Source organism: Carettochelys insculpta, chromosome 5, assembly GCF_033958435.1.
Source record: "Carettochelys insculpta isolate YL-2023 chromosome 5, ASM3395843v1, whole genome shotgun sequence".
NCBI classification, from domain to species: domain Eukaryota; kingdom Metazoa; phylum Chordata; order Testudines; family Carettochelyidae; genus Carettochelys; species Carettochelys insculpta.
Window position 1 is genome coordinate 128,533,129 of NC_134141.1, and position 27,897 is coordinate 128,561,025.

At 64.7% G+C, this 27,897-nt stretch overlaps 1 protein-coding gene across 2 annotated transcripts in view; it reads left to right on the top strand.

The window, feature by feature from the left end:
- The first annotated feature begins 8,025 nt into the window (after window positions 1-8,025).
- The window catches only part of TESK1 (testis associated actin remodelling kinase 1), a 35,233-nt gene continuing 15,361 nt past the window's right edge, over window positions 8,026-27,897 (top strand). Inside the window, exons 1-2 of one of the 2 annotated variants that reach the window (XM_074995903.1) lie at window positions 8,026-8,496; window positions 26,658-26,779. In XM_074995903.1, the coding sequence (XP_074852004.1) occupies window positions 8,251-8,496; window positions 26,658-26,779 (368 nt within the window). In that variant the 5' untranslated portion in view covers window positions 8,026-8,250. Of the gene's footprint in view, window positions 8,497-18,218; window positions 18,364-26,657; window positions 26,780-27,897 lie in introns of those variants that run through there. The other variant, XM_074995904.1, reaches the window with a different exon arrangement.

Below are 27,897 nucleotides of genomic sequence, written 5' to 3' on the forward strand. Positions count from 1 at the left end.
CCAATCACAGCGCTGCAGGGCCCCTCACCCAGCCCTGCAGGGCCCCAGTCACAGCGCTGCAGGGACCTTCACCCAGCGCTGCAGGGCCCCTCACCCAGCCCTGCAGGGCCCCAATCACAGCGCTGCAGGGCTCCTCACCTGGCGCTGCAGGGACCCTCACCCAGCGCTGCAGGGACCCTCGCACAACACTGCAGGGACCTTCGCCCGGTGCTTCAGCACCCTTCACCCGGCGCTGCAGGGCCCCTAGCACAGCGCTGCAGGGACCCTCACACAACTCTGCAGGGACCCTCACACAGCGCTGCAGGGACCCTCGTCCAGCACTGCAGGGACCCTCACCCGGCACTGCAGGGACCCTCACCCAGCACTGCCAGACGGAACAGGTTTCTCAGTCACCAGGGTAGTGTGTATCAGTTCTTGCCCAGAGGAAGGAAGGTTTAAGCACAGTCCAGGCTGCTCAGTTCAGAACCCAGCCTTGCTGCAGGGACGCCTGGGTTCCAGTTCTGCCTCCCCTCCCTCTGCTCTCCCAGCCCAGCCTGAGGGGCCAGGTGGACTCCTTGCAGCTGCAGCTCTTAGCCTCCCGCCCCTTCCTCTCCTGGGCAGGGCTGTGACCCAGGGATTGTCTGGTGCCTAAGGGGAGGCAGGGAGGTCGGGTCCCCAGCACTGTGGACAGGAGTTCCCAGTGGCATCTCAGATGCTCCACAGACGTGAGAGTAAGACCCAGAGAGCTCCCTGCTGGCCACGCTTGTGGGTGTCATCTGCCCCAGAGCAGGCAGGACCCCTCTACCCACCAGGAACCATGCAGCATGTGGGGAAACTGAGGCACAAACAGGCCTCATAAAATATTACCAACTGTTCCTGACTTGTAACATCCAGCCCAGGTTGTGTCCTGCACAGGAGTGAGCCCCACACACCCTGACTCCACAGAGATCTGCCAGCTGTTCCCAGGGGGATGGGCCCCCCGCACTCCGACCCCACAGAAAGCTTCCAGCTGTTCCCGGGGAGGTGGGCTCCACATACCCGAGCCCCACAGAGCGCTGCCAGCTGTTCCAGGGGGGTGGGCCCCACACACCCCAGCTCCCCGGAGAGCTGCCAGCTGTTCCCAGGTGGGTGGGCCCCACACACCCCAGCTGCCCAGAGAGCTGCCAGATGTTCCAGGGGGGTGGGCCCCACATGCCCCGGCCCCACTGGGCTGTTCCCAGGGGATGCAGTGAGCACGTGCTGGCAGTGTCCTGTGTGCTGGGCTGGCTGCGGCTAGGGGGACATGCTGTGCAGCTCCCCAGAGGGAGACGTGGGGAGCAGCTCCGTGTGCCCCAGCTCTGCTCCAACCCCCGCCCCAGCCCCCACCTCTTGGACAGGCACCTCCCCCACCCCCGCCCCAGGCCTGCTGCACTGACACCCTGACCTGCACCAACCTCCCTCCGAGCCACAGAGGGGAGCAGCCAGGACCCCAGGCCCACCATCCGGCACAGCCCCCAGCCAGTGCTCACTGGCACCCACTGCTCCCAGGGCCTGGCCAGGGCAGGCGAGACAGAAGCCTGGGGCTACTCCAGGCCGAGGGCCAGAGCTCACCCAAAGGGGCAGAGCCCCCGAGTGTACCCCCATTCGACCCCCGTCTGGAGCGACCGTGGACCCCAGGCACAGCTGTGTGGAACGAGGCGCAGGCAGCCAGGCCTTCTGCGCTCAGCCCCATGTGCAGCAAGATGGAGCCAGGGAGGGAACCAGGGCAAGGCCACAGGCCGAGGTCTGCTCTGACAGTCACAGCCCAGCGTACAGGAGCTGGACACCACCCCCCTCCCCCACAGACCAGCAGAGGCCCAGGGCCCCTGGGTGCTGGGGGAATCAGGTCCCCTGTGTCACACTATCACTGCCCCTCCTGGAGCTGCCAGACTGGCTGCAGGGGGTCTGGAATCGGCTGGGGTCGCAGCCCGGCAGGGCTGGGGACATTCACTCCCAGGGACTGGTCAGAGCTGAGACTGTTCTGCAGCTGGGACCCAGGACAGGCGCAGCTCTAGCAGGTGAGCCGTAGGGGAGGAAGCTGGCGTGTGTCAGACTGGTCCCGCCTGGAAGCCCCTGCACCACGGCCCAGGCGAGACTCCCCTGGCCAGGCCAGCCTGTGCTGGGAAAGAGTGTGGGAACTCCTGAGCCAGACATGGGCCTGCTCACGTGCCAGTCGGAAACCTCATCTGCCACCACGGCTTCCCCAGGCGAGCACAGGGCCGGCTGCCCCGATTCCCCACCCCCCGCCAGGGCCGGGAACTTCCCCGTTCTCACTCTCAGGCTTGTCTCAACCCAGGGCTCTTAAATCATGTGCCATAACTATATCTTCCTGCAAGGGCTGGTGGGAGTGGGGGTGCAGGGCATGGGGGTGCGGAGAGGCTACAGTGCAAGGGTGGGGCACGACTAGGGTGGCAGGGGGCTCCTGCACTAGGGGTGGGTACTGGGGGTGCCCAGGGTTGCTGCATGCTCTGCATAACCAGTTGCCATCCCTTTCCCAACCGAGGGGCCATTGCACCAGGCTGGATGTAAAACAAAGCAAAGGGGGTGTGACGTTACTGGATTTGAAAGTGAACGTGACCCATTCTGGGAGCCCCTGTGACAGGGTTCCTAGCCAGCTGTGCCCTGTGCTCTGGGACGCTGCCGCTGGCAGAATGCCCAGTTACAAGACAGGGGCAGGGGAGCTGTTCGTGACATTCTCCATTGTGAACGTTCTCCCAGACAAGGGGGAACAATGGGCTTCCCTCCACAGGGGCAAGGCTGGAAAGGTGTTGTGAGATCTCTCCTTGCAGTCTGAGATCCCCCGTCTGCAGACGGCACGTGTCAGTCTTCCACTCTGAGTCCAGCTCATCACTCCAGGAGCATCTGTGCTGTGAACTGGGCCCAGACGGATCGCTGGCCAGACTGACACTTTTAAGATAGCAGCTTGTTCCATCTGCTGCAGCCTGCACCAAGAACTGTGTGATTGGTGTGTAATTTGACCACTGCACCAATCTCCTGCTCACCCTATTCTTGCAACCTGTGTGAGGAGGGGGGCTGGTTGTAGCACTGTGATGACACGGTGGGGAGCCCCCAACCCTGCGCCCCCAGCTGCAGCCAGATGTGGCTCTCCCCTGGCCACTAGAGTAGAAGGTTTTATTGCTTCTCAGACATGCAGCGTACCTTAGGGTCCCTGATAGCAAATGGCCAGGGCAGGCAGCCTGATTCCTCTGGGGGGGAGGGGCTCATGGGCCCTGAACCCCCCTTTCGTGCTCCCAGTCTGTCATCATCCCACCCCACTGAGAACCCCCCGACTCCCTGCCACTGGGGCTGTTGGTAGCCCTGTTTTACGCAATTTGCCCTGATTTGGCCCACTCAGGTGCACCCAGAAAACCTGCCGTATGCCACCCCCAATCCTGGCACCCAGTCAATTGCTGTGTGTGGAGATTCCCCCAGCACATTTCTTCCCATCTCAGCTCCTCTGCCGTCGTATGTGCAGGGGACCGAGGCTGCTCCGGGCTGGGGACCCATCCAGACGACACGCTCCGGTACGCAGCTCTGAGCAGCCCGGCCCCGCTGCACGCTGGGATCTGCAGCGTTCCCTGCCCCCTGCCACACCTTCGTGCCTACACACACACCTGGAGCTGTGAGCTGCTGTGCCTGGCCCCAAGGTTCAGGGGCAGCTCCCGGCCTCTCCCTCTGCCAGCGAGCAGCTCCCTGGAGGCCAGGTGGCCAAGGGTGTGTCTGGGAGCTCCAGGCCATTCGTTATCAGCCCAGGTCTCATTATCAGTCCTCTGCTCCTCTCGGTGCTGGGGCCGACGTGAACGTGTGGTGCCATCTGGCCCACTGGCTGCTGACACAAGCACAGTTAATGAGCCTCCTGCACGCTGAGCTGCTCCTATCTCCGGCTCAGGCATGCGGTGCCCGTCCCTGCACCCCGCGGGCAGGGCTGGGCCGAGCTGAGCTGGTACCAGGCCTGGACTGCAGCATTGCACATGGCCTCTCGTCCCACAGGCAATGGGACTGCAGTGGCCTGCGTGCCTGGAGGAGCCCCGCGGTCTGGCCTAGCCTGAGCCCTGGTGGGCAGGCCTGGCCCTGCAGCCCTGGCATGGGCCGTGCTCCGTGTGGCGTCTGGGCAGCCAGGCCAAGGTGGCACTGCCGCAGCCATCCCACCCCCTCGGCAGGGGTGCTGGGACAATGTGCAGGTGGGGTGTGGGGAAACCTGAACTAAACCCTGTACAGAAAGTGACAGCCCCGCCCCTGAGTTCTAGCCCCTGTGTGCCATGGTTCACGGGTCCGAGTCGTGGTGCTCGGGGGTGCCCCGTCTCCCGGAGCCTGGGCATGGCTGCTCCCAGGAGCCTGTCCTCACAGCCATCTGTGCTGGGCAAAGGGCTCCAGCCTTCCCTCCCCAAGCCCCACTGGGTCCCTGACACCCTGCCCTGCGCCTCCGCCCCCCATATGGGAAGGGGACTCACAAGCATTCACAGCCGTGACTTCTTCTCCAACAGCCCCTCAGTGAGCTGCCCACGTGGCCTGGCATTGCTGGGCTAGTGAAAGGCAGGGCCAGGTGCTGGGGTCCTCAGAGCACAGACAGCCCAGGCGTGGCAGGAGCTGCTCCACCGGCAGGTGGATTGGGGGGTTGGGCCAGTGCCAAGCCTGCTGGGGTCGTGTGACAGGACACCCCAAAGGCGGCTGGAGGCCAGGTGGGGTTAGCCCAGTGAGTGCTGTGAACAAGACACGAGAAGTCGTTCTTCTGCTCTGCTCTGCGCTGGTTAGGCCTCAACTGGAGTGTTGTGTCCAGTTCTGGGTGCCACATTTCCAGAAAGATGTGGAGAAATTGGAGAAGGTCCAGAGAAGAGCGACAAGAATGGTGAAAGGGCTCAGGAACACAAGCTCTGAGGGAAGAGAGAAAGAACCAGGCCTGTTTAGTTTAGGAAAGAGAAGACCAAGAAGGGACATGATAGCAGTTTTCAAGTACCTTGTTACAAGGAGGATGGAGAAATTGTTCTGCTAACCTGTGAGGACAGGACAAGGAGCAATGGGCTTAAACTGAAGCAGGGGAGCTTCAGGATGGACATTAGGAAAAATTTCCTGTCAGGATGGTTAAACTCCAGGATAAGTTACTGAGGAAGGTTGTGGAATCTCCATCCTGGGAGCAGGCTGTGTATGCTGTATATCTGATAGGGAAGATATCAATGGTGCTTGGTTGTCAGGAGGGCAGGTAATGGATTTGAGGACCATGTCATGTTAATTGTGTTTTAAAATGAACACATAAAGCACTATTGCAACCACTGTCCTGGGCTTGCACCAAATCGTGTGCCAAGGGGGCCAAGGGAGGTGTGTAATGAAAGCTGGTGACTTGCTGAATCTGTTTATGTTGCTCGTGTTTGTGTTATTTTCGTGCCTGGGGTTACAAGTATTGGCTCTGGGCTTATGGCTGAAATTCTGAAATTTCTAAGAGACCACAGTCGACCGTGTGGCAACCTAGTGTGAAAGGTTTCTAGTCTGGTAAGCAGCTCTTGATTCCAATCCACGTCTGAGGAATTTGGCTGTGAACACGTCACCCAGCAGAGAGGCCGTGTCTGACTGTCTGAAAAGGATTTGAACAGGTGACCCTCCTGGGATCTATTTCCAGAGACTGTCACAAAGCAGCACACACCATCAGTTGTATTCTGCACCCGTCGCTGTACCTGACGTAGTTAATGTACCACTTTAACCAGTTCTCTCTCTCGCCCTGTTCTTCTCTCTTTGTTAATAACCCTGTGGATGTTAGATTCTAAGGCACCGGCCCCATGTGCTGGTTTGAGTGAGATCTAAGTATTGACCTGGGACTGGGGCTGGACCCGTTGGGGGCTGGAAGCGCCTCTGTGGATTTGGTGAAATAGGGTTTCATAGGCCCTCACCTGCGTAGGAGAGTTACCAGTTTGGGCACTAGGAGCAGCTGGAGATTCTGTGGGTTTGCTGTGTGGCTTCTGGCTGGCCGGGGGGCTGACAGAGGTGCTGTTGTGGCTGGTTGGGTTTGCCTTAGCGAGAAAGAAATCCCAGCCTGGGCTGTAAATGGCCTGGACTGAAGCAATTTGCCCAGGGTTGGTTCCCTCAGCTGTGCCCAGAAACCCCATAATATTGCACCCTAATGTTCCTTCACTGCATCTCTAGTCTTCAACCCAGGTCATTACCTCAGGAGCAACTCAGTTGTGAAGGGAGCCCAGAAGGATGGCTGACCCAGCCTGACGAGGACGTGCTCCAGAGACTGTTAAGCTAGCAGCCTGCTCTACCTCTGCGGCAAGCCGGCACCGAGAACTTTGCGACTGGTGTGTGTAATGTGATTGCTGGAACAATCTCACTCTCACCCCCATCTGTCTTTTTCTGAATAACCTTTTCGACGTCAGAAGCTAAAGGCCGGGCCCAGCGCGCTCTTTGGTAAGGTCTGAGGAAGACATTGACCTGGGACGTAGCTGGTCCCTTTGGGAGGGGAAGGACCTGTGTGGATTTGGGGAGGTGGGTCTCTGTAACCTCCCACCTGTGCGCGGAGGGGACAGGCAGTGGCAGGAGGGAGGCTGGAGAGTCAGAGGGAGTTGCTGGGGTGACATCTCGCTGGCCAGCGAAGCGTCAGCCGTGCCGTGGGGGTGGGGTTTGGCGCCGTATAGTGGCAGCCCCCAGTCTGGGCTGTCAGTAGCCCTGTCTCTGAGCAAAGGCCCTGATTTGGCCCTCTCGGCAGCACCCCAGGAACCTCCCATCGCATGCTGCTCAGAGTGCCAGTTTCGAGACCTTTAGCTGGAGTCTGAGCTGGCAGCAGCCGGGAGGTGGCAGAGGAGAGGAGGGCGCTGGGCAAGGGACAGGCCCTAAATCCTGCAGGGGCCATCTGCAGAGCTCTGGCGTCACTCACAGCTCAATGGGCTGTGAAATCAGCCCCACTGGGGTGGCAGGAGCCGGCAATCCCATCCGGGAGGCACGGCTGGGCAGGGGGGGCTGTCTCCTGGGAGGGACAGCCCTGTGGTGCTGGGGCCAGGTGCTCAGGCCAAGTAGCTCTGGCAGGGCCATGGGGTGTCTCCAGCATCTAACCCTGCAGAGCTGCCGGAGTGTGTCCCTGGGGAGGGAGTCTCCCCTCCCGCATGGCAGCAGCACGGGTAACACAGGCTCTGGTGGCCGGGGCCACGGCTGGAGGCTCAGGGCTGCGGTGGCGGTGACACAGCTGGGGTCTCAGGCTGGCTACCTGGGTGAGCAGGGCTCCTGGCAGCTCCTTGCCCTGGAGGGCGCCTGCCCTCACACTGCCAGCCCAGCTAAGGTACTGCTGGCTGTCCCGGCCGTGCCGGAGCTGTCAGCCCGCATGGGGCAGGACGTGCAGGCGCCACCCAGGCACACACTCCGCTTGCCCTCACCCGCGTTCGCACTTCCCGGCACCCAGAGGGGCACTGTCACCGCAGGGGGAAACTGAGGCTCCCGTGGCCCTGCTCAAGGGCACCTGCTGAGTCAGCGGCAGAGCTGGGCCTAGAACGCAGCAATCCTGGCTCTGACCACGGGACCCTCCGCCCCTCCCCGGGCTGCGGATGGAACCCAGGAGTCCCGGCCCCTCCCCCTTGGACTGGAGCCCTTCAGCAGCCCGGACTCCGGCCCCACTTCCCAGCCACAGCACCCGCCGGCTCACACTGGGGTCAGTGCCCTGCCCCCCCCAGCCTGCCGTGCCGGGCGCATGGCCCGTCCCCCAGGAGCACAGCCGGGCGCTGAGCGGCCCTATCGGAGGCACCGAGCTCAGCTGCCGCCCGGCTCAGGGCCACGCAGGCGCCGTGTGCCAGCGCCTGGAGCCTTTGCAAGCTGCAGCGCCGAGCACGTCGGCCGTGGCGCCAGCCCTGGCGGGGGCGCGGGGCTGACGGGCCGCCGAGGGGGGCTGGTGCGCCCGTAGCGCCCGGGAGCTGCAGCTCCACGGCCCCTTCCCGGCCCCCGCGGGCTCCGGGCCACCAGCGCCAGGGGTGCGCCGCGCCGGGCCGGGCTGCGAGCCGGCAGCCAAGGCGTTAAGGGCTCGCCCCGCCCCGCCCCGCCTCCCCGCTCCGCTCCGCTCCCCGGGCCGCGCTCCGAGCCGCAGCGAGGCGGAGACGGGCCCCTGGCGAGCCCCGGCCCCGCTGCGCCCCCCCACCCCTCCGGCCATTGCGCGGGGGCCGCCTCGCCCCGGGCATGACCCCCCGCCCCTGAGCCTGAGGCCGGGCCCCTGCGGGCGCCGCCCGGGCCGGGCGCTGGGTCCCGCTGCGCTGCGGGGGGCCGGCCGGGCCGGGCAGGATGTGAATGGCGCTGGGGGCGCTCAGCGCGCCCGACATGGACTGGGAGCAGCTGGCCTGGCGGCCCGGGCGCTCCCTGCGGCGGGGCTGGCTGGAGGAGGCGGACGGGGAGCCCCCGGGCGCCTGGCCGGGCTGTGGGCGCCTCCGGCCCTCCTCCTACCGGGCCCTGCGCAGCGCCGTCTCCACACTGGCCCGTCTGGACGACTTCTACTGCGAGAAGATCGGGGCCGGCTTCTTCTCCGAGGTCTTCAAGGTGCGGACGGGCCTGGGGCGGGGGCCCGGGGCTGGGCAGCGCGGCGTGGGTGTGCTGGGACTGGCGGTGTGGGATGGACGGGGCAGTTGGGGCTGGGCAGCGCGGCGTGGGTGTGCTGGGCCTGGGGGTGTGGGATGGACGGGGCAGTTGGGGCTGGGCAGCACGGTGTGGGCGAGCTGGGACTGGGGGTGTGGGATGGATGGGGCAGTTGGGGCTGGGCAGCGCGGTGTGGGTGCGCTGGGACTGGGGGTGTGGGATGGATGGGGCACTTGGGGCTGGGCAGCGCGGTGTGGGCGAGCTGGGACTGGCGGTGTGGGATGGATGGGGCACTTGGGGCTGGGCAGCGCGGTGTGGGTGAGCTGGGACTGGGGGTGTGGGATGGATGGGGCACTTGGGGCTGGGCAGCGCGGTGTGGGTGCGCTGGGACTGGCGGTGTGGGATGGACGGGGCAGTTGGGGCTGGGCAGCGCGGTGTGGGCGAGCTGGGACTGGCGGTGTGGGATGGACGGGGCAGTTGGGGCTGGGCAGCGCGGTGTGGGCGAGCTGGGACTGGGGGTGTGGGGTGGACGGGGCAGTTGGGGCTGGGCAGCGCGGTGTGGGATGGGCTGGGCAGTGCAGTGTGGGCGTGCTGGGACTGGCGGTGTGGGATGGACGGGGCAGTTGGGGCTGGGCAGCGCGGTGTGGGCGTGCTGGGACTGGCGGTGTGGGATGGATGGGGCAGTTGGGGCTGGGCAGCGCAGTGTGGGTGCGCTGGGACTGGCGGTGTGGGATGGACAGGGCAGTTGGGGCTGGGCAGCGCAGTGTGGGTGCACTGGGACTGGCGGTGTGGGATGGACGGGGCAGTTGGGGCTGGGCAGCGCGGTGTGGGTGCGCTGGGACTGGCGGTGTGGGATGGACGGGGCAGTTGGGGCTGGGCAGCGCGGTGTGGGCGTGCCTGGACTGGGGGTGTGGGATGGACGGGGCAGTTGGGGCTGGGCAGCGCGGTGTGGGCGTGCCTGGACTAGGGGTGTGGGATGGACGGGGCAGTTGGGGGTGGGCAGTGCAGTGTGGGCGTGCTGGGACTGGGGGTGTGGGATGGACGGGGCAGTGCAGTGTGGGTGTGCTGGGACTGGCGGTGTGGGATGGATGGGGCAGTTGGGGCTGGGCAGCGCGGTGTGGGCGTGCCTGGACTGGGGGTGTGGGATGGACGGGGCAGTTGGGGCTGGGCAGCGCGGTGTGGGCGTGCCTGGACTAGGGGTGTGGGATGGACGGGGCAGTTGGGGGTGGGCAGTGCAGTGTGGGCGTGCTGGGACTGGGGGTGTGGGATGGACGGGGCAGTTGGGCCTGGGCAGCGTGGTGTGGGCGTGCCTGGACTGGGGGTGTGGGATGGACGGGGCAGTTGGGGCTGGGCAGCGCGGTGTGGGATGGGCTGGGCAGTGCAGTGTGGGCGTGCTGGGACTGGCGGTGTGGGATGGATGGGGCAGTTGGGGCTGGGCAGTGCGGTGTGGGCATGCTGGGACTGCAGGTGTGGGATGGATGGGGCACTTGGGGCTGGGCAGCGCGGTGTGGGCGAGCTGGGACTGGGGGTGTGGGATGGACGGGGCAGTTGGGGCTGGGCAGAGCGGTGTGGGCGAGCTGGGACTGGGGGTGTGGGATGGACGGGGCAGTTGGGGCTGGGCAGCACGGTGTGGGCGAGCTGGGACTGGGGGTGTGGGATGGACGGGGCAGTTGGGGCTGGGCAGCGCGGTGTGGGCGAGCTGGGACTGGGGGTGTGGGATGGACGGGGCAATTGGGGCTGGGCAGCACGGTGTGGGTGCGCTGGGACTGGGGGTGTGGGATGGATGGGGCACTTGGGGCTGGGCAGCGCGGTGTGGGCGAGCTGGGACTGGGGGTGTGAGATGGACGGGGCAGTTGGGGCTGGGCAGCGTGGTGTGGGCGAGCTGGGACTGGGGGTGTGGGATGGACGGGGCAGTTGGGCCTGGGCAGCGCGGTGTGGGCGTGCCTGGACTGGGGGTGTGGGATGGACGGGGCAGTTGGGGCTGGGCAGCGCGGTGTGGGATGGGCTGGGCAGTGCAGTGTGGGCGTGCTGGGACTGGCGGTGTGGGATGGACGGGGCAGTTGGGGCTGGGCAGCGCGGTGTGGGATGGGCTGGGCAGTGCAGTGTGGGCGTGCTGGGACTGGCGGTGTGGGATGGATGGGGCAGTTGGGGCTGGGCAGTGCGGTGTGGGCGAGCTGGGACTGGGGGTGTGGGATGGACGGGGCAGTTGGGGCTGGGCAGTGCGGTGTGGGCGAGCTGGGACTGGGGGTGTGGGATGGACGGGGCAGTTGGGGCTGGGCAGCGCGGTGTGGGCGAGCTGGGACTGGGGGTGTGGGATGGACGGGGCAGTTGGGGCTGGGCAGTGCGGTGTGGGCGAGCTGGGACTGGGGGTGTGGGATGGACGGGGCAGTTGGGGCTGGGCAGCGCGGTGTGGGTGCGCTGGGACTGGGGGTGTGGGATGGACGGGGCAGTTGGGGCTGGGCAGTGCAGTGTGGGCGTGCTGGGACTGGCGGTGTGGGATGGACGGGGCAGTTGGGGCTGGGCAGTGCGGTGTGGGCGTGCTGGGCCTGGGGGTGTGGGATGGACGGGGCAGTTGGGGCTGGGCAGTGCAGTGTGGGCGTGCTGGGACTGGCGGTGTGGGATGGACGGGGCAGTTGGGGCTGGGCAGCGCGGTGTGGGCGAGCTGGGACTGGGGGTGTGGGATGGACGGGGCAGTTGGGGCTGGGCAGCGCGGTGTGGGCGAGCTGGGACTGGGGGTGTGGGATGGACGGGGCAGTTGGGGCTGGGCAGCGTGGTGTGGGCGAGCTGGGACTGGGGGTGTGGGATGGACGGGGCAGTTGGGGCTGGGCAGCACGGTGTGGGCGAGCTGGGACTGGGGGTGTGGGGTGGACGGGGCAGTTGGGGCTGGGCAGCGCGGTGTGGGCGAGCTGGGACTGGGGGTGTGGGATGGACGGGGCAGTTGGGGCTGGGCAGCGCGGTGTGGGCGAGCTGGGACTGGGGGTGTGGGATGGATGGGGCAGTTGGGGCTGGGCAGCGCGGTGTGGGCGAGCTGGGACTGGGGGTGTGGGATGGGCTGGGCAGTGCAGTGTGGGCGTGCTGGGACTGGCGGTGTGGGATGGACGGGGCAGTTGGGGCTGGGCAGCGCGGTGTGGGCGAGCTGGGCCTGGGGGTGTGGGATGGACGGGGCAGTTGGGGCTGGGCAGCACGGTGTGGGCGTGCTGGGACTGGCGGTGTGGGATGGACGGGGCAGTTGGGGCTGGGCAGCACGGTGTGGGCGAGCTGGGACTGGCGGTGTGGGATGGACGGGGCAGTTGGGGCTGGGCAGCGCGGTGTGGGTGCGCTGGGACTGGGGGTGTGGGATGGATGGGGCAGTTGGGGCTGGGCAGCGCGGTGTGGGATGGGATGGGCAGTGCAGTGTGGGCGTGCTGGGACTGGCGGTGTGGGATGGACGGGGCAGTTGGGGCTGGGCAGCGCGGTGTGGGCGTGCTGGGACTGGGGGTGTGGGATGGACGGGGCAGTTGGGGCTGGGCAGCACGGTGTGGGCGAGCTGGGACTGGGGGTGTGGGATGGACGGGGCAGTTGGGGCTGGGCAGTGCGGTGTGGGTGCGCTGGGACTGGGGGTGTGGGATGGACGGGGCAGTTGGGGCTGGGCAGTGCGGTGTGGGTGTGCTGGGACTGGGGGTGTGGGATGGACGGGGCAGTTGGGGCTGGGCAGCACGGTGTGGGTGCGCTGGGACTGGGGGTGTGGGATGGACGGGGCAGTTGGGGCTGGGCAGCGCGGTGTGGGCGAGCTGGGACTGGCGGTGTGGGATGGACGGGGCAGTTGGGGCTGGGCAGCGCGGTGTGGGATGGGCTGGGCAGCGCGGTGTGGGCGAGCTGGGACTGGGGGTGTGGGATGGACGGGGCAGTTGGGGCTGGGCAGCGCGGTGTGGGCGAGCTGGGACTGGGGGTGTGGGATGGACGGGGCAGTTGGGGCTGGGCAGTGCGGTGTGGGTGTGCTGGGACTGGGGGTGTGGGATGGACGGGGCAGTTGGGGCTGGGCAGCGCGGTGTGGGCGAGCTGGGACTGGCGGTGTGGGATGGACGGGGCAGTTGGGGCTGGGCAGCACGGTGTGGGCGAGCTGGGACTGGGGGTGTGGGATGGACGGGGCAGTTGGGGCTGGGCAGTGCGGTGTGGGTGCGCTGGGACTGGGGGTGTGGGATGGACGGGGCAGTTGGGGCTGGGCAGTGCGGTGTGGGTGTGCTGGGACTGGGGGTGTGGGATGGACGGGGCAGTTGGGGCTGGGCAGCGCGGTGTGGGTGCGCTGGGACTGGGCGTGTGGGATGGACGGGGCAGTTGGGGCTGGGCAGCGCGGTGTGGGCGAGCTGGGACTGGGGGTGTGGGATGGACAGGGCAGTTGGGGCTGCGCACCTGGCCACAGGCAGTGTGGGATGTACCTGGGCACCTGCGGGCAGGTTGTGTGGGACAGAGCCCCTGGTAGGTCGGAGGAGGGCTTGGTGCTGTGGGTGGCGTGCGTGGTGGGTTCCTGAGGTGGGTGTGTCAAAGGGACGGGGCCAGCGTGGGGACCTGGGGAAGGCCCTGCGGGGATGGTGGCTCGGAGGGGTCGGCGTCTGTGTGCTGTGTGGCCTCCCTGGGGGCTAGGGGCTGGTGTCCCGGTCCTGTGGTTGCCCTGTGGCAGGTGCCTGTGCCGGTGCAGTGCCCCTGGCTGGGGCTGGCTCTGCGGCCTGTCAGAGCGGTTCCTCTGGGCTGCCGGCCAGGGCCTAGACGATAGGGGGCAGGGTGCTGGAAGGGGCGCTAGCCATTGGGCTGTGGCTGGAACAATTCCTCCAGGGCCTTGGCATAGCTGCCCCCAGGCTCTTGCTTCTCTCTGGGCTGTGGGGGCGGCTTGGGGCCGGATGTGCAGCTCACAAGACAGGCCGGCTTGGCCAGGGGAGCCCCGAACCTGCTTCTCGGCTCCAGGACATGGCATTCCCCTCCCCCACCCCACCCTGGAGTCCCTGGCTCAGGGACCGGCTCACACGCTGCTCCGCCGGGCAGCTGGAGGGGCCAGTGAGAGCAGCGGTCCGTTCTGGAGCCAGCGTACCCCACCTCTGGGCTCTGGTGGGACAGGCCAGGCACCAGCCCTCTAGCTCCTCTGGCCACCTGCCCTTGATAAGGCTGCGGGGGCTGTTAGGCCCTGTGGGGCCTGGGCATTGGGGGTTGGGCCGTGCTAGCTGGGGTGTCCTGACCCCAGCTCTCGCGCTCCCAGGCCAGGCGCTTCCCATCCCCTCCTTTGCCAAGATGCCATGTGCATGTGAGGGCTCCCAGGGCAGAGGGGCTGCTGTGCGCTGATTTGAGGGCCCTGCGCCAGGCTCCAGCGCACTGGCTGCAGCTGTGGGTGAAGGTACAGGGTTGTGCTGAGGGTGTGGGTGGGGGGTGTCCAGGCTGGAAACTGGGGGTGCTCTTGGGTGTGAGTAAAGCCTGTGGGGCCGAGAGGAGCGTGGTCCCTTGGACTGCTGTGGGGCAGGGCAGGGATGAGCAAAGTCCTTGCACCTCAGTGGGGTGGCTCAGTGGGTGCTGCTGCGGGCCAGGGCTGTCTGGGTGGGGTGCTGGGTGGAACATGAGATCGGTCCCACCTGCTGCTGAGCATGGAGCTGTGAGGACCGGCCCTTCTGCGCGCCGGCTGGGAGAGGGGGTGGCATTGCCGGGCCTGCGGAAGCAGCGCTGATATCGTGCTGACCCTGGCTCTGGTGGTGTGTGTGCAACGTGGCCTGTGGGCTGGCACGCAGGGAGCTGGTTCCAGGGACCACAGGGCCTGTGTCGTGCCTGCCATGGGCTGCAGGGCTGGTCCATGACCATGGGAGCAGGGTCGTGCCTACTGCGGGTGCGTGGGCTGTGGGAGTGGCCCACCATCCCAGGAGCCATGGGGCTGTAGTCGTGCCTGCTGGGGGTGCGTGGACTACCTGGGTGGTCCATCACGCCAGCAGCCATGGGGCTGTAGTCGTGCCTGCTGGGGGTGCGTGGACTACCTGGGTGGTCCATGACACCAGCAGCCATGGGGCTGTAGTCGTGCCTGCTGCGGGTGCGTGGACTACCTGGGTGGTCCATGACACCAGCAGCCATGGGGCTGTAGTCGTGCCTGCTGCGGGTGCGTGGACTACCTGGGTGGTCCATGACACCAGCAGCCATGGGGCTGTAGTCGTGCCTGCTGCGGGTGCGTGGACTACCTGGGTGGTCCATGACACCAGCAGCCATGGGGCTGTAGTCGTGCCTGCTGCGGGTGCGTGGACTACCTGGGTGGTCCATGACACCAGCAGCCATGGGGCTGTAGTCGTGCCTGCTGCGGGTGCGTGGACTACCTGGGTGGTCCATGACACCAGCAGCCATGGGGCTGTAGTCGTGCCTGCTGGGGGTGCGTGGACTACCTGGGTGGTCCATGACACCAGCAGCCATGGGGCTGTAGTCGTGCCTGCTGGGGGTGCGTGGGCTGCAGCCTGTCTCCCCACTGCAGGGTGCTGCTTGTTTTGGTGGTGGCTGGTGTGGGGTGGGGCTGCTGGGGAGGGAGGCTCCTTCTCTACCTCTCCCTTGGCAGAGGCCTGTGGGTGTGCCCCAGCGCCAGGGTTGTTTGGCAGCGTAAGGAGCAGGGCGTTAAACCTGCTCCCAGGGCCTGGGGCTGGTGACACCCTCTGCCCCCCCATGCATCTTTGTCCCTGGGACTTTACTGAGGGAGCAGAGCTGAGTCAAGCTTGTGGGTGCTGCTCAGCGTGACAGCATGTGCTGGGGGTGTGGATCAGCCTGGGGCCTGCAGAGCTCACATGCTGCATGCTGGGGAGAGCCCCTTGATGGCTCCTTGGCCCTGCCGTGGCCTTGGCTGCTGGGCCTGGCTTGCAGGGGCTGGGGCTGAGGCTGGCCTGCTGCCCACTGGAGGTGCTGTCAGAGATGGGAACCCCCGGACCCTGCTCCTCTCCAAGGGCCCAGCAAGGGGTTGGCAGCTGTCACCAGGAGACTGGGCTGGCCACGGCAGGCTACGGCCAGGTGGGTGTTGGCCACGCAGGGAGCGTTGCTCCGATAATATGGGAGGTGTTCTGGGCACAGCTGACAGGACCAAATCAGAGCAAATTGCTCAGACAGGGCTACTGCCAGCCCGCACTGGGGGCCTCCGCTACAGGCGCCGACCCGTCACACCGAGCGCCGTAGCCTCGCTGGCCAGCGCGAAGTCACCCCAGCTTCCCTGTGCCACAGCCCGGGTCTTTGCTCACAGAGGTGGGAGGTTATGGAAATCGACCTCCCCAAGTCCGCAGCGGTTCTTCCCGAAACGAACATTTCAACCCAGAGCTGATGCTTGTAACTCTGCAGAGAAACACGACACTAACATGGGAGCAGCGCAGACACTCTCAGCCAGTCCCCAGCTTTCTGTAGACACCTCGCTTGGGCCCCTTGGCACAAGGTTTGGTGCAAACCCAGGACGGCGCTTGCAACCATGTTTTGCCGGCTCATCCTAAAACCCAATAAGGGCTCTCCTGCCAGCTGGCGGAACACGCCCCCTGCTCCCCCATCTGCTCAGCAGGCCATGGGACGGTCCCACCTCCCAGTGCTGCTGCCCTGGCCACGGGGAGCCCCTGGCACAGCAGAGCTTGTCTGCGCTGGAGAGTTCCCCACACCGTGCCAGCGTGGCAACAGACGTGCGCCGCGTGCCTGGTTCCTGGCAGTGCCAGTGGGGTCGGAGAGCGTGCTGTGTGCTGCTGTGGGAGGCAGGAGGGGCTGACCTGCTGCAGGCGCAGCTGGGGGATCTCATCCGCTCCCCGGTGCTGGGCCCCATCTCTGGCTTGGCCAAAGCTGCCTGCAGGAGGGCTCCTGTGTGGCCGTTACCAGCCTCCCGAGCGCACTTGGGTCTTCTTTCCCATGTGCGTGTTACTTGGGCCTCAGGTTGCCGCTCCCGAAGTCGTTGCTTGTCGTTGGCTGCAGCGCCAGAGTGACGTCGGTGGCTCGTCTCTGTCCCTCGGCGTTGGCCGTCTGTTTGGAACGTGAGGCTGGCCACGGCAGCCGGCTGCTCCCCTCTGATCCGGCCTTGGGTCGCGTGCGCCACGGCAGCCGGCTGCTCCCCTCTGATCCGGCCTTGGGTCGCGTGCGCCACGGCAGCCGGCTGCTCCCCTCTGATCCGGCCTTGGGTCGCGTGCGCCACGGCAGCCGGCTGCTCCCCTCTGATCCGGCCTTGGGTCGCGTGCGCCGTGGTGCTGGTACCTCTCGTTCAGTTGCTCCTCTGCTGGCCCTGGCTCCCTTTCCACACTGCTGTTTGTTTGAATGGGCCCAGGTAGCGAGTGAGCCCCTGTCCTCGCTGCTAGTTGTACCGCCCGTTGGGCTGCCCTCCCTCCCCAGATCGCCCCAGGGCATCGGTGACAGTAATAACCCCGACTGTCTCATCAATAGCTCTCGGAGCACTTCATAAGGGAGGCCAGGATCAGTCCCCTCTTTTATAGCCGGGGAAACTGAGGCGTGGGGCAGGTAAGCGACTTAGAGCCTAGGTCCCCTGAGACCCAGCCCAGTGCACTGTTCCCCTAATCTAGCCACGTGGCCAGGCCACCTCTTCCAGTGTCTAGTGTCAGGTGTAGTGCCAGTCCTGGCAGGACGCCCTTAGGAACGTCCCAGTTCAGCGACTCCCCATCCGGGCCCTCTTTTTCAGAGCCGCCAGTCAGTCAGTACTTGTCCAGCGCAGCCCATGATCCCAGGATAATATCCAGTGCTCGTCTGCAACCAGAATGTCCGGCACCTCGCCCCAGGCCGTTCCTTCTGCAGGTCCCTTGGTTAGCTCAGTGGGGACTCTCTTATAGACTGGGCTCAGGCTGTTGGACAAGGCCTGTTTTCCATAAAACCAAGCTGAGGTGTTCATTGTATTCTGTTCATTCCTTTGCCAGTTGAACCCAGATCAGCTTTTCGGCTGTTTTGTCCAGGGCTGGTGTCAGGCTCACCAGCCTAGTCTTACCCGCACCACCCTTGACCTTTTCAAATATTGACACATTAGCACATTTTCTTCTGGTGTTCCAGATTTCCCCCGGTATTCCCTTATCCGCAGCTAGCCAGCTATGCCCTCAGCCATCTCTTGTAGGACTCTTGGGTGCAACTTATGGAGACCTGCTGATTAAAAATGTTTATCCTATATGTTGTCTAACATTGCTAGTTGCTACAGGGCTGGAAAGTTCTTCTGCATGTGATACCACTTCATTACCCTGCTTCTTTCCAAATGCAGAACAGAATTTTAAAAAAATGCTTCTGCATTTTCTGGGTCATTGAGAACAGCTTTGCCATTTCCCTCTAATGGGCCTATGGCCTCGGTAGGATTTCTTTTATTCCTGACACACCTTCAAAACTTCCCTGTTTTGTCTTGGGCCCAGTCAGCCATGGCGTTTTCTGTGATCTCTTTAGCTTCCCTTATCAGTTTCCTACTCCGCATGGCTTCTCATCTACATCAGTTGCAATTCTGTTTGCCCCCATTGCTGCTCCCCATCCTGTTCTCCTTATGTCCATTTGTTAGACTGGTTGCTGGTGTCGCGTTGACACAGCCTGAATGGCTTTGTAGCTCCTGTCGGTGAGGTGCCCATCGTGTAGACTGGCCCTCAGGCCTAAGCACATCAGGTGTCCGGGGAGCCAGGAGCCGTGCATGCTGGGAGGTCGTTCTCAGCCACAGCCCATTCTCAACTAACAGCTGCGTGCTATGTGGCAGCCAGAGGAAACCCAACCCCCAAAGCCTGGCAGTTCCCTGGGAGGCGCTGAAGGTCAGAGCCTGGAGAGGCTGACCGGGAGCCCAGCAAGCCGCGAGGAGCGTGGAGCTGCAGCACCAACAGGCCCCTGGGCAGCGCTATGCCCGAAGATGGAAACGTGAGCCAGGAAGGTCTCCCTGCAGCATCCAGCCACGCTCTGTTCCCCGCTGCTGGAGCAGGTCTCCCTGCACCCTGAGGGCAGGACTCTGGCTTGCAGGAGCAGCCCAGAGCAAAGCCTGGCCCCCAGCCCCTCTGTGCCACGCTGGTACAGGCTGTGGGCTCTGTCGAGGCCGGGGCGGGGAGAGGGGCGCTTCCTCTGCAGCTGGGTGATGGGCGGTGCCGTCTGCTGGCTCTGATTGCCACGCTCCTTAGTCATTTCTTACGTCTGCGGCTAAGGCAGCTCAGCTCCCAGGGGCCTGGAGAGGGGACCCAGCTGGTGTTGGGGTGGGGGGGCATGGACTGGGGCCAGCGAGTGCCAGGGACCTGGGGAGGGGACCTGTTGGTGGCGGTGGGGGGCATGGATCAGGGCCAGTGAGGGCCTGGGGAGGGGACCCGGGCAGTGGGGTGGGAGGGTGGATTGGGGCCAGCGAGCACCAGGGGCCTGGGGAGGGGACCCGGGCGGTGGGGTGGGTGAGTGGATCGGGGCCAGCGAGCGCCAGGGGCCTGGGGAGGGGACCCAGACGGTGGGAGGGTGGATTGGGGCCAGCGAGCGCCAAGGGCCTGGGGAGGGGACCCAGACGGTGGGAGGGTGGATCGGGGCCAGCGAGCGCCAAGGGCCTGGGGAGGGGACCCAGACGGTGGGAGGGTGGATTGGGGCCAGCGAGCGCCAAGGGCCTGGGGAGGGGACCCAGACGGTGGGAGGGTGGATTGGGGCCAGCGAGTGCCAGGGACCTGGGGAGGGGACCTGTTGGTGGCGGTGGGGGGCATGGATCAGGGCCAGTGAGGGCCTGGGGAGGGGACCCGGGCAGTGGGGTGGGAGGGTGGATTGGGGCCAGCGAGCACCAGGGGCCTGGGGAGGGGACCCGGGCGGTGGGGTGGGTGAGTGGATCGGGGCCAGCGAGCGCCAGGGGCCTGGGGAGGGGACCCAGACGGTGGGAGGGTGGATTGGGGCCAGCGAGCGCCAGGGGCCTGGACCGGGGTCTCAGGGATGTACCAAGTAGAGCCAGCAGCCAGTATGGGGGCACCGGCAGGGTGCCAGGCTGCAGGGGAGCTGCGGGTGCCAGGCGGGTGTCCCAAAGGAGCAGCTCTGTGGGGCGCAGGCGGGAGCCGCCTGTCACCCAGAGCAGGGGAGCCTGTGCCTGCCTGGCTGAGCTCAGCTCTGGGGAATGTGCCAGATTCCTGGGCACGGTGCCAGCGCTGGGGGCAAGCGTCTCCTTGCGCTCCGAGCCCACAGGGGCCCTGCCCGTCCCTCCCATCCCGGGGCTCTGCCCGTCCCCTGCTGCTGCCCGCTGGGGACTGGTCTCGACACATGGGGAGGGGGCTGGAGCCCCAGGACCCAGGGGTGGCTCTGGGGTTGCTTCTCGTTGGGCGCCATGCAGGCGAGGTCCCCCTCTCCCCCCGTCCTGGGACCCAGCTGGCGCGGTGACGCATGGGCAGGTGCAGGGAGCCAGCCCAGTCTGAGGGGTGCGGGCCACACCCCACGCTTGCCGCACAGCCAAGCCAGGCAGCGTGTAAACAGCGTGTGTGGGAGGCTGGCTGCATGCACACGGCCTTAACCCCGTCCCTGCCAGCCCAGGGCACCCGCAGGCAGGGACGCCAGGGCAGGGCAGGGCACAGCAGTGACATGCCAGGCAGGTCACGGGGCACTTGCAAGGCCTGCCTGGATCTGCATGGGGAGCAGGTGTTGGGGGGCCCGGCTGGTGCCTGGGTGGGGAGCGGGTTTTGGGGGGCTGGAACGGCTGATGACTGAGTGGGGAGCAGGTTTTTGAGGGCCCAGCTGGTCTCTGGGTGGGGAGCAGGTTTCAGGGGGCCTGGCTGCTCTCTGGGTGGGGGAGTGGGTTTCGGGGGGGCTGGAATGGCTGGTGGCTGGGTGGGGAGTGCGTTTTTGGGGGCCCAGTTGGTGGCTGAGTGGGGAGTGGGTTTTGGGGGGCTGGAATGGCTGATCTCTGGGTGGGGAGTGGGTTTCTGGGCACCCAACTGGTGCCTGGGTGGGGAGCGGGTTTCGGGGGGCTGGAATGGCTGATCTCTGGGTGGGGAGTGGGTTTCTGGGCACCCAACTGGTGCCTGGGTGGGGAGCGGGTTTTGGGGGGCTGGAATGGCTGGTGCCTGGGTGGGGAGCGGGTTTTGGGGGGCCCAGCTGGTCTCTGGCTGGGGAGCGGGTTTTGGGGGGCCTGGCTGGTCTCTGGCTGGGGAGCAGATTTCAGGGGGCTGGAATGGCTGGTGCCTGGGTGGGGAGCAGGTTTCGGGGGGCTGGCCCAGCACCCGCTGTGTGCAGTGGAGTGTGCCAGGAGCCAGGCCGGGGCAGGAGGCTCCCTGGTTCGCTCCCCAGGGGAGGGGCTGCGGTTTAAGGCTGCTCGCCCCAACCCGCCCAGAGCTCCTGGCTGCCCGCAGGCCGCAGCTGCCCCTGCCCCAGCATGCAGCCCCCGGGGCAGGCCAGGTGGCTCTGTGAGAGCGCCCCGTGGCACAGGGCAGCCGGGAGGCAGAAAGCCTTGTGCAGCCAGGGGAGCGCCATGCAGCCCCTCTGCCCTGCCGGGCCCGCTGGGGGAGGCAGATTGTGCCTCTCGGGTCCTGCTCTGCCCAGCGAGCCACTCCCCGTGGGAGGAGACCTGGGGCAGGGGGCCGGGGCTGGGGCCTGGCACAGCCATCGACCCAGAGCAGCATCGACTAAAAAGGGCAAGAGTGGGGAGCTGACGGCAGCGCTGAGGAATGCCTGAGCCTGCCGGCCGCAGGGCTGCTCCGTCAGCTGCTGGGCCCCACGCGGCCCTGCCCGGGCAGCTGGCCTGAGGGGAGCCCTCTCTGCTCTCCGGAAATGGGGACGGCCCGAGCCCACGGACCCCCGCGGCAGAGTCTGGCCCTGGTGCTGTGAATTTCCTTCCAGCAGTGCCCTTCTGCTGTGTGTCTGTGTCAGCTGTGTGTGCATGGCCGAGGGGCTCTGCGCGTCTACCTCAGCCGCGTGTGCGACAGGGGTCCTACGAGTGTGTGTGTGTGTGTGCGCGCGCGCGTCTACCTCAGCCATGTGCGTGACGGGCCCTGCGAGAGTGTGTGTGTGTGTGTGTGTGCCTCAGCCACGTGTACGTGACGGGCCCTGCGAGTGTGTGTGTGGTTTTGTGTGTCTACCTCAGCCACGTGTGTGACAGGGGCCCTGCGAGTGTGTGTGTGTGTTTGTGTGCGTCTACCTCAGGCACGTGTGTGTGACAGGGGCCTTGCGAGTGTGTGTGTGTGTGTGTGCACGTCTGCCTCAGCCACATGTGCGTGACAGGGGCCCTGTGAGTGTGTGTGTGTGTGGGTGCCTCAGCCACGTGTGTGTGACGGGCCCTGCGAGTGAGTGTGTGTGTGTGTGCGCGCGCGCGTCTACCTCAGCCACGTGTGCGACAGGGGCCCTGCGAGAGTGTGTGTGTGTGTGTGTGTGTGTGTGCGTGCGTCTACCTCAGCCACATGTGTGTGACGGGTCCTACGAATGTGTGTTTGTGTGTGTGCCTCAGCCACGTGTGTGTGACGGGCCCTGCGAGTGTGTGTGTGTGTGTGTGTTTGTGTGCGTCCACCTCAGCTGTGTGTGCATGACAGGGGCCTTGCGAGTGTGTGTGTGTGTGTGTGTTTGTGTGCGTGGCTCAGCCACATGTGCGCGACGGGCCCTGCGAGTGTGTGTGTTTGTGTGCGTGGCTCAGCCACATGTGCATGACAGGAGCCCTGCGAGTGTGTGTTTGTGTGCATGCCTCAGCCACATGTGCGTGATGGGCCCTGCGAGTGTGCCTCAGCCGTGTGTGCATGCCTCAGCCTTGTGTGCGTGACAGAGGGGCTCTGCGAGTGTGTGTGTGTGTTTGTGTGCATGCCTCAGCCGCGTGTGTGTGACAGGAGCCCTGCGAGTGTGTGTTTGTGTGCGTGCCTCAGCCGCATGTGTGTGACAGGGGCCCTGCGAGTGTGTGTGTTTGTGTGCGTGCTTCAGCCACGTGTGTGTGACAGGGGCCCTGCGAGTGTGCCTCAGCCGTGTGTGCATGACAGAGGGGCTCTGCGAGTGTGTGTGTGTGTATGTGTGTGTGTGTGCATGCCTCAGCCATGTGTGTGTGACAGGGGCCCTGCGAGTGTGCCTCAGCCGTGTGTGCGTGCCTCAGGCATGTGTGCATGCTTCAGCCTTGTGTGCATGACAGAGGGGCTCTGCGAGTGTGTGTGTGTATGTGTGTGCGCGCGTGCCTCAGCCACGTGTGTGTGACAGGGGCCCTGTGAGTGTGCCTCAGCTGTGTGTGCATGACAGGGGCTCTGTGAGAGTGTGTGTGTGTGTGTGTGTGTGCGCGCGTGTGCCGCAGCCATGTGTGTGTGACGGGCCCTGCGAGTGTGTGTGTGTACACATCTCGGCCATGTGTGCGTGACAGAGGGGCCTGCGAGTGTGTGTGTATCATCCATGTGCATGTGGTGGAAGACTGAGTGTGTGTGCATGTGTCAGGTGTGTGTGCGTGGCAGTGGGGCTCCATGTGCGTGTGTGATGGGGTTCAGGGGTCCCCAAGCACTGCACCTCATCCACAACCAGAAGTGACTCTCACTCAGCATGTAGAACGGGGCTTTATTATTATTACAATTATTATTGACTGAGGAGGAGTATAAACATACGGCTGGAGAATGCCGGGCAGTAATCAGGAAGGCGAAAGCACAGTTGGAACTGCAGCTGGCAAGGGATGTGCAGAGTAACAAGAAGGGTTTCTACAGGCATGTGAACAATAAACGGGTTATCAGGGAAGGTGTGGGGCCGTTACTGGATGAGGGAGGTAACCTAGTGACAGATGATGGAGGAAAAGCTGAAGTACTTGATGCTTTTTTTGCCTCAGTATTCACGGACAAAGTCAACTCCCGCATGACGGTCCCAGACGACGCAGTATGGGAAGGTGGAGGGCGGCCATCTGTGGGGAAGGAACAAGTTCTGTGCTATCTAGAAAAACTAGATGTGCACAAGTCCATGGGTCTGGATTTAATGCACCCCAGGGTACTGAGGGAATTGGCAGAGGTCATTGCTGAACCTTTGGCCATTATTCTTGAAGACTCTTGAAGATCAGGAGAGATCCCGGGTGACTGGAGGAAGGCAAACGTAGTGCCCATCTTTAAAAAAGGAAAGAAGGACAATCCAGGGAGCTACAGACCCGTCAGCCTTACCTCAATCCCTGGGAAAATAATGGAGGGAATCCTCAAGGAATCCATTTTGGAGCACTTGGAAGAGGGGAAAGTGATCAAAAGTAGCCAGCATGGATTCACCAGGGGCAAGTCCTGCCTGACCAATCTGATCAGCTTCTATTGACTAGGTGACAAGCTCTGTGAACGTGGGGAAGTCAGTGGATGTGATATACGTTGACTTCAGCAAGGCTGTTGATATGGTCTCCAGCAACATTCTTGCCCATAAGTTGAGGAAATATGGATTGGATCCATGGGCCATAAGATGGATAGAAAGCTGCCTTGGTGGTTGGGCCCAACGGGTAGTGGTCAATGGCTCAATATCTGGATGGTGGTCTGTTTCAAGCAGAGTGCCGCAAGGATCAGTTCTGGGGCCAGTGTTGTTCAGCATCTTTATTAATGACCTGGATGAGGGACTGGGTTGCACCCTCAGCAAGTTTGCGGATAACACAAAACTAGGGGGAGAGGTAGATATGTTGGAGGGTAGAGAGAGAATCCAGAGGGACCTGGATAAATTGGAGGACTGGGCCAAAAGAAATCTGATGTGGTTCAACAAGGAGAAGTGCAGAGTCCTGCACCTGGGGCGGAAGAATCCCAAACATTGTTACAGGCTGGGGACTGACTGGCTCAGCAGCAGTGCAGCAGAAAAGGACCTGGGGATTACAGTGGATGAGAGGCTGGAGATGAGCCAACTGTGTGTCCTTGTAGCCAAGAAGGCTGATGGCATATTGGGGTGCATTATGAGGAGCATTCGAGCAGATCTAGATAAGTGGTTGTTCCCCTCTATTTGGCACTGGTGAGGCCACATCTGGAATCTTGTGTCCAGTTTTGGGCCCCCCAGTATAAAAAGGGTGTGGATTTGCTGGAGCAGGTTCAGCGGAGGGCAACAAAAATGATTAAGGGTCTGGAGCACAAGACCTATGAGGAGAGGCTGAGGGATTTGGGCTTGTTCAGTTTACAGAAGAGAAGACTGAGGGGTGATTTGATAGCAGCCTTCAACTTCCTGAAGGGGAGCTCTAAAGAGGATGGCGAGAGGCTGTTCTCAGTGGTGTCAGATGGCAGAACAAGGAGCAATGGTCTGAAGTTACGGAGGAGGAGGTGTAGGCTGGATATTAGGAAAAGCTACTTCACAAGGAGGGTGGTGAAGCACTGGGATGTGTTGCCTAGAGAGGTGGTGAAATCTCCATCCCTAGAGGTTTTTAGGTCCTGACTTGACATGATCCTGGCTGGGGTGACTTAGTTGGGGTTAATCCTGCTTGGGGCAGGGGGCTGGACTTGATGACCTGCCAGCTTAGGTTACAGGCAGCAGGGGTCACCCCCAGCCGGTGTGAGCTGCTCAGCCTGTTGCACGCTCGCTCACACGCTCGCACCCCCCACTCCATCACATCATGCATGTGGGGATGGGGCTCTGTCATGGAGTGGTGGGTGCCCAGGTCCTGCCCCTCATCCACAGGCAGTTGTGACTCTCCTTCAGCAGGGAGACCAGAGGCACAGGGCCCATCCCACCACGAGCCGCCATTCCCACCGGACCACAGAGAACACAGCCTAGCGCAGACTCAGCGCAGACACCAGACGCCGTCAGTACCATCCATCCCAAAGGGGTCCCCGAGCTGAGCCCTGGCCCCTTCCCCCTCCCCAGCCAGCTCTGCCCCTCCTGCCCCAGCCCAGTTCCAGTCACACCAGCCAGGCCCCTCCTCCCACCTGTCCTGTGGTGTGGGGGGGGAAGAAGGTGGCACCTGGTTGCCGAGGTTACAAAGGGCAGGAGGCCATTGAGTACCTGTGGGAGGTCATCAGACGGACACGCCCCTCACCACTGCGCACGGCTGCTGTGCCTGGGGAAACTGAGGCACCCGCCTGGTCTTGCTGCGGGACAGTGGGAAACATGCTACATACCCAGGGAATAAAACCCACACACACACCCCACTGCGTCACGGCTCTGTGTGCGTGATGTGTGCACGTGGCAGTGGGGCTCCGTGTCTGGGCCTTGTGCACATATTGGTGAGCCTCAGTGTGTCAGGTGTGTGGGGGGTGAGGCGAGGCGCTGGGTGCCTGCCTGTGAGCTGTGTGTGTGTGTGTGTGTGTGTGTGTGCGTCTGCCTCTGAGCTGTGTGTGTCTGTGTGTCTGCCTAGTAACAGAGAGGAAGCCGTGCTAGTCTATACACTATCAAAACAAAAAGCAGTCAAGTAGCACTTTAAAGACTAGCAAAATAGTTTATTAGGTGAGCTTTCGTGGGACAGACTCACTTCTTCAGACCACTGGCTATGGTCTGAGGAAGTGAGTCTGTCCCACGAAAGCTCACCTAATAAACTATTTTGCTAGTCTTTAAAGTGCTACTTGACTGCTTTTTGTTTTGTGTGTCTGCCTGTGTGAGCTGTGTGTGTGTGTGGTGTGTGTCTGCCTGTGTGAGCCGTGTGTGTGTGTGCGTCTGTGCGTCTGCCTGCGTGAGCCGTGTGCATGTGTGTCTGTGTGCGTGGCAGTGGTGGTGGGATGGGGTGTGCAGCTGGCAGCGGGGGTCCAGGGGGGCCTGTTCCGGGTGTGGTGGGGGGCCAGGCGGTCAGCTCCCGCAAGCAGGCAGAGCTGCCTCCCCCGCCGCCCCAGCCGTGGGGCGCCCCCAGGGCTCCGGGCTGTGCAGCCCCTGCGAGGGGAAGGGAGGGCCAGTCAGGGCGGTGCTGGCTGGCCACGCTCCCCGCCTGCAGGCCTCCCCCCGTCTGCTGAGGAGAGGGAGCTGGTCGTGGGATGGACGCACGCCAGCCCACGGCATCCTGGCTGCCCGTCTGTGCGCCGCTCGCTAGGCCATGCTGCCCCCCACCACCGGGCCAGCCTGTTAGCTGCTGGCTGTGGCTGTGGGGCAGCGAGGTGCCACAGAGGGGCACGGAGAGCCTGCAGCGCCTGGGGTCTGAGCCTAGCGCTGTCACGCCGTGCCTGGCCCAGCCCCATCACCCTCTGCATGCCGGCCTCGAGCGCCCCCACCGCTGGGGCTGGAGTGGTGTCGGGCCAGGCCCCTGCCTGGTCAGGGTTGTGTTGGTGTGTGGGGTGGGGCTCCTGGCCCCTGCTGCAGCCCAGGGCATGACTCTGGCTTCTCCCCCCGCCCGCCCGCAGGTGCGGCACCGCCAATCCGGCCAGATCATGGTGCTGAAGATGAACAAGCTGATGAGCAACCGTGGGAACATGCTGCGGGAGGTGCAGCTCATGAACCGCCTCTCGCACCCCAACATCCTCAGGTGAGGGGCCTGCGGCGAGTCTCCCCACACCCCGCCAGGCCCACAGACGCAGCCCAGCTGGTGCCCCCCCGGCTCCCTGCGCCCCGCCAGGCCCACAGACGCAGCCCAGCCAGTGCCCCCCGGCTCCCTGCGCCCCGCCACCCCGCCAGGCCCACGGACACAGCCCAGCCAGTGCCCCCCAGCTCCCTGCGCCCCGCCACCTCGCCAGGCCCACGGACGCAACCCAGCCGCTGCTTCTGCATCCCGCCAGGCTCCCTGCGCCCTGCCACCCCGCCAGGCCCATAGACACAGCCCAGCTGCTGCTCCTGCATCTGCTCCCTGCCACCCCGCCAGGCCCACAGACACAGCCCAGCTGGTGCCCCTGGCTCCCTGTGCCCCGCCACCCCTCCAGGCCCACGGATGTAGCCCAGCTACTGCTCCTGCACCCGGCTCCCCCCCACCCTGCCAGGCCTATGGCACAGCCCAGCCGCGGCTCCCTGCACCCTGCCAGGCCTATGGCACAGCCCAGCCGCGGCTCCCTGCACCCTGCCAGGCCTATGGCACAGCCCAGGCGCTGCCCCAATGCCCCGCCAGGCCTAGGGCACAGCCCAGCCGCGGCCCCCAGCTCCCTGCACCTTGCCAGGCCTATGGCACAGCCCAGCCGCGGCCCCCGGCTCCCTGCACCCTGCCAGGCCTATGGCACAGCCCAGCCACTGCCCCTGCTCGCTACACCCTGCCAGGCCTATGGCACAGCCCAGCCACTGCCCCCGATGCCCTGCCAGGCCTATGGCACAGCCCAGCCACTGCCCCTGCTCGCTGACCCTGAATGTTCCTGCTACTCAGGCAGCCCCTGCCACCCCTTCTGGCATGGTACGGCTGCTCACCCAGCTCCCTGGCCCTTCCAACACCCCTGCCATGTGGGCAGCTCCTGCCCACCTCCAGAGAGGGGCAGCCGGCTCCTGCCACCCCTCCTGGCACAGCCCAGCTGCTGCCCCCAGCTCCGTGCCCCTCCCGGGTGCCCAGGATCTACACGTGTGGCCCTGGCCAGGGCGTGGGGTTTGGATCCCAGGTGCTGGCTGGCGGTGGGGTCCTGTGCTGGGCCGAGGGATCCGGTCCCTTCCCTGCCTAGCAGAGTCTCT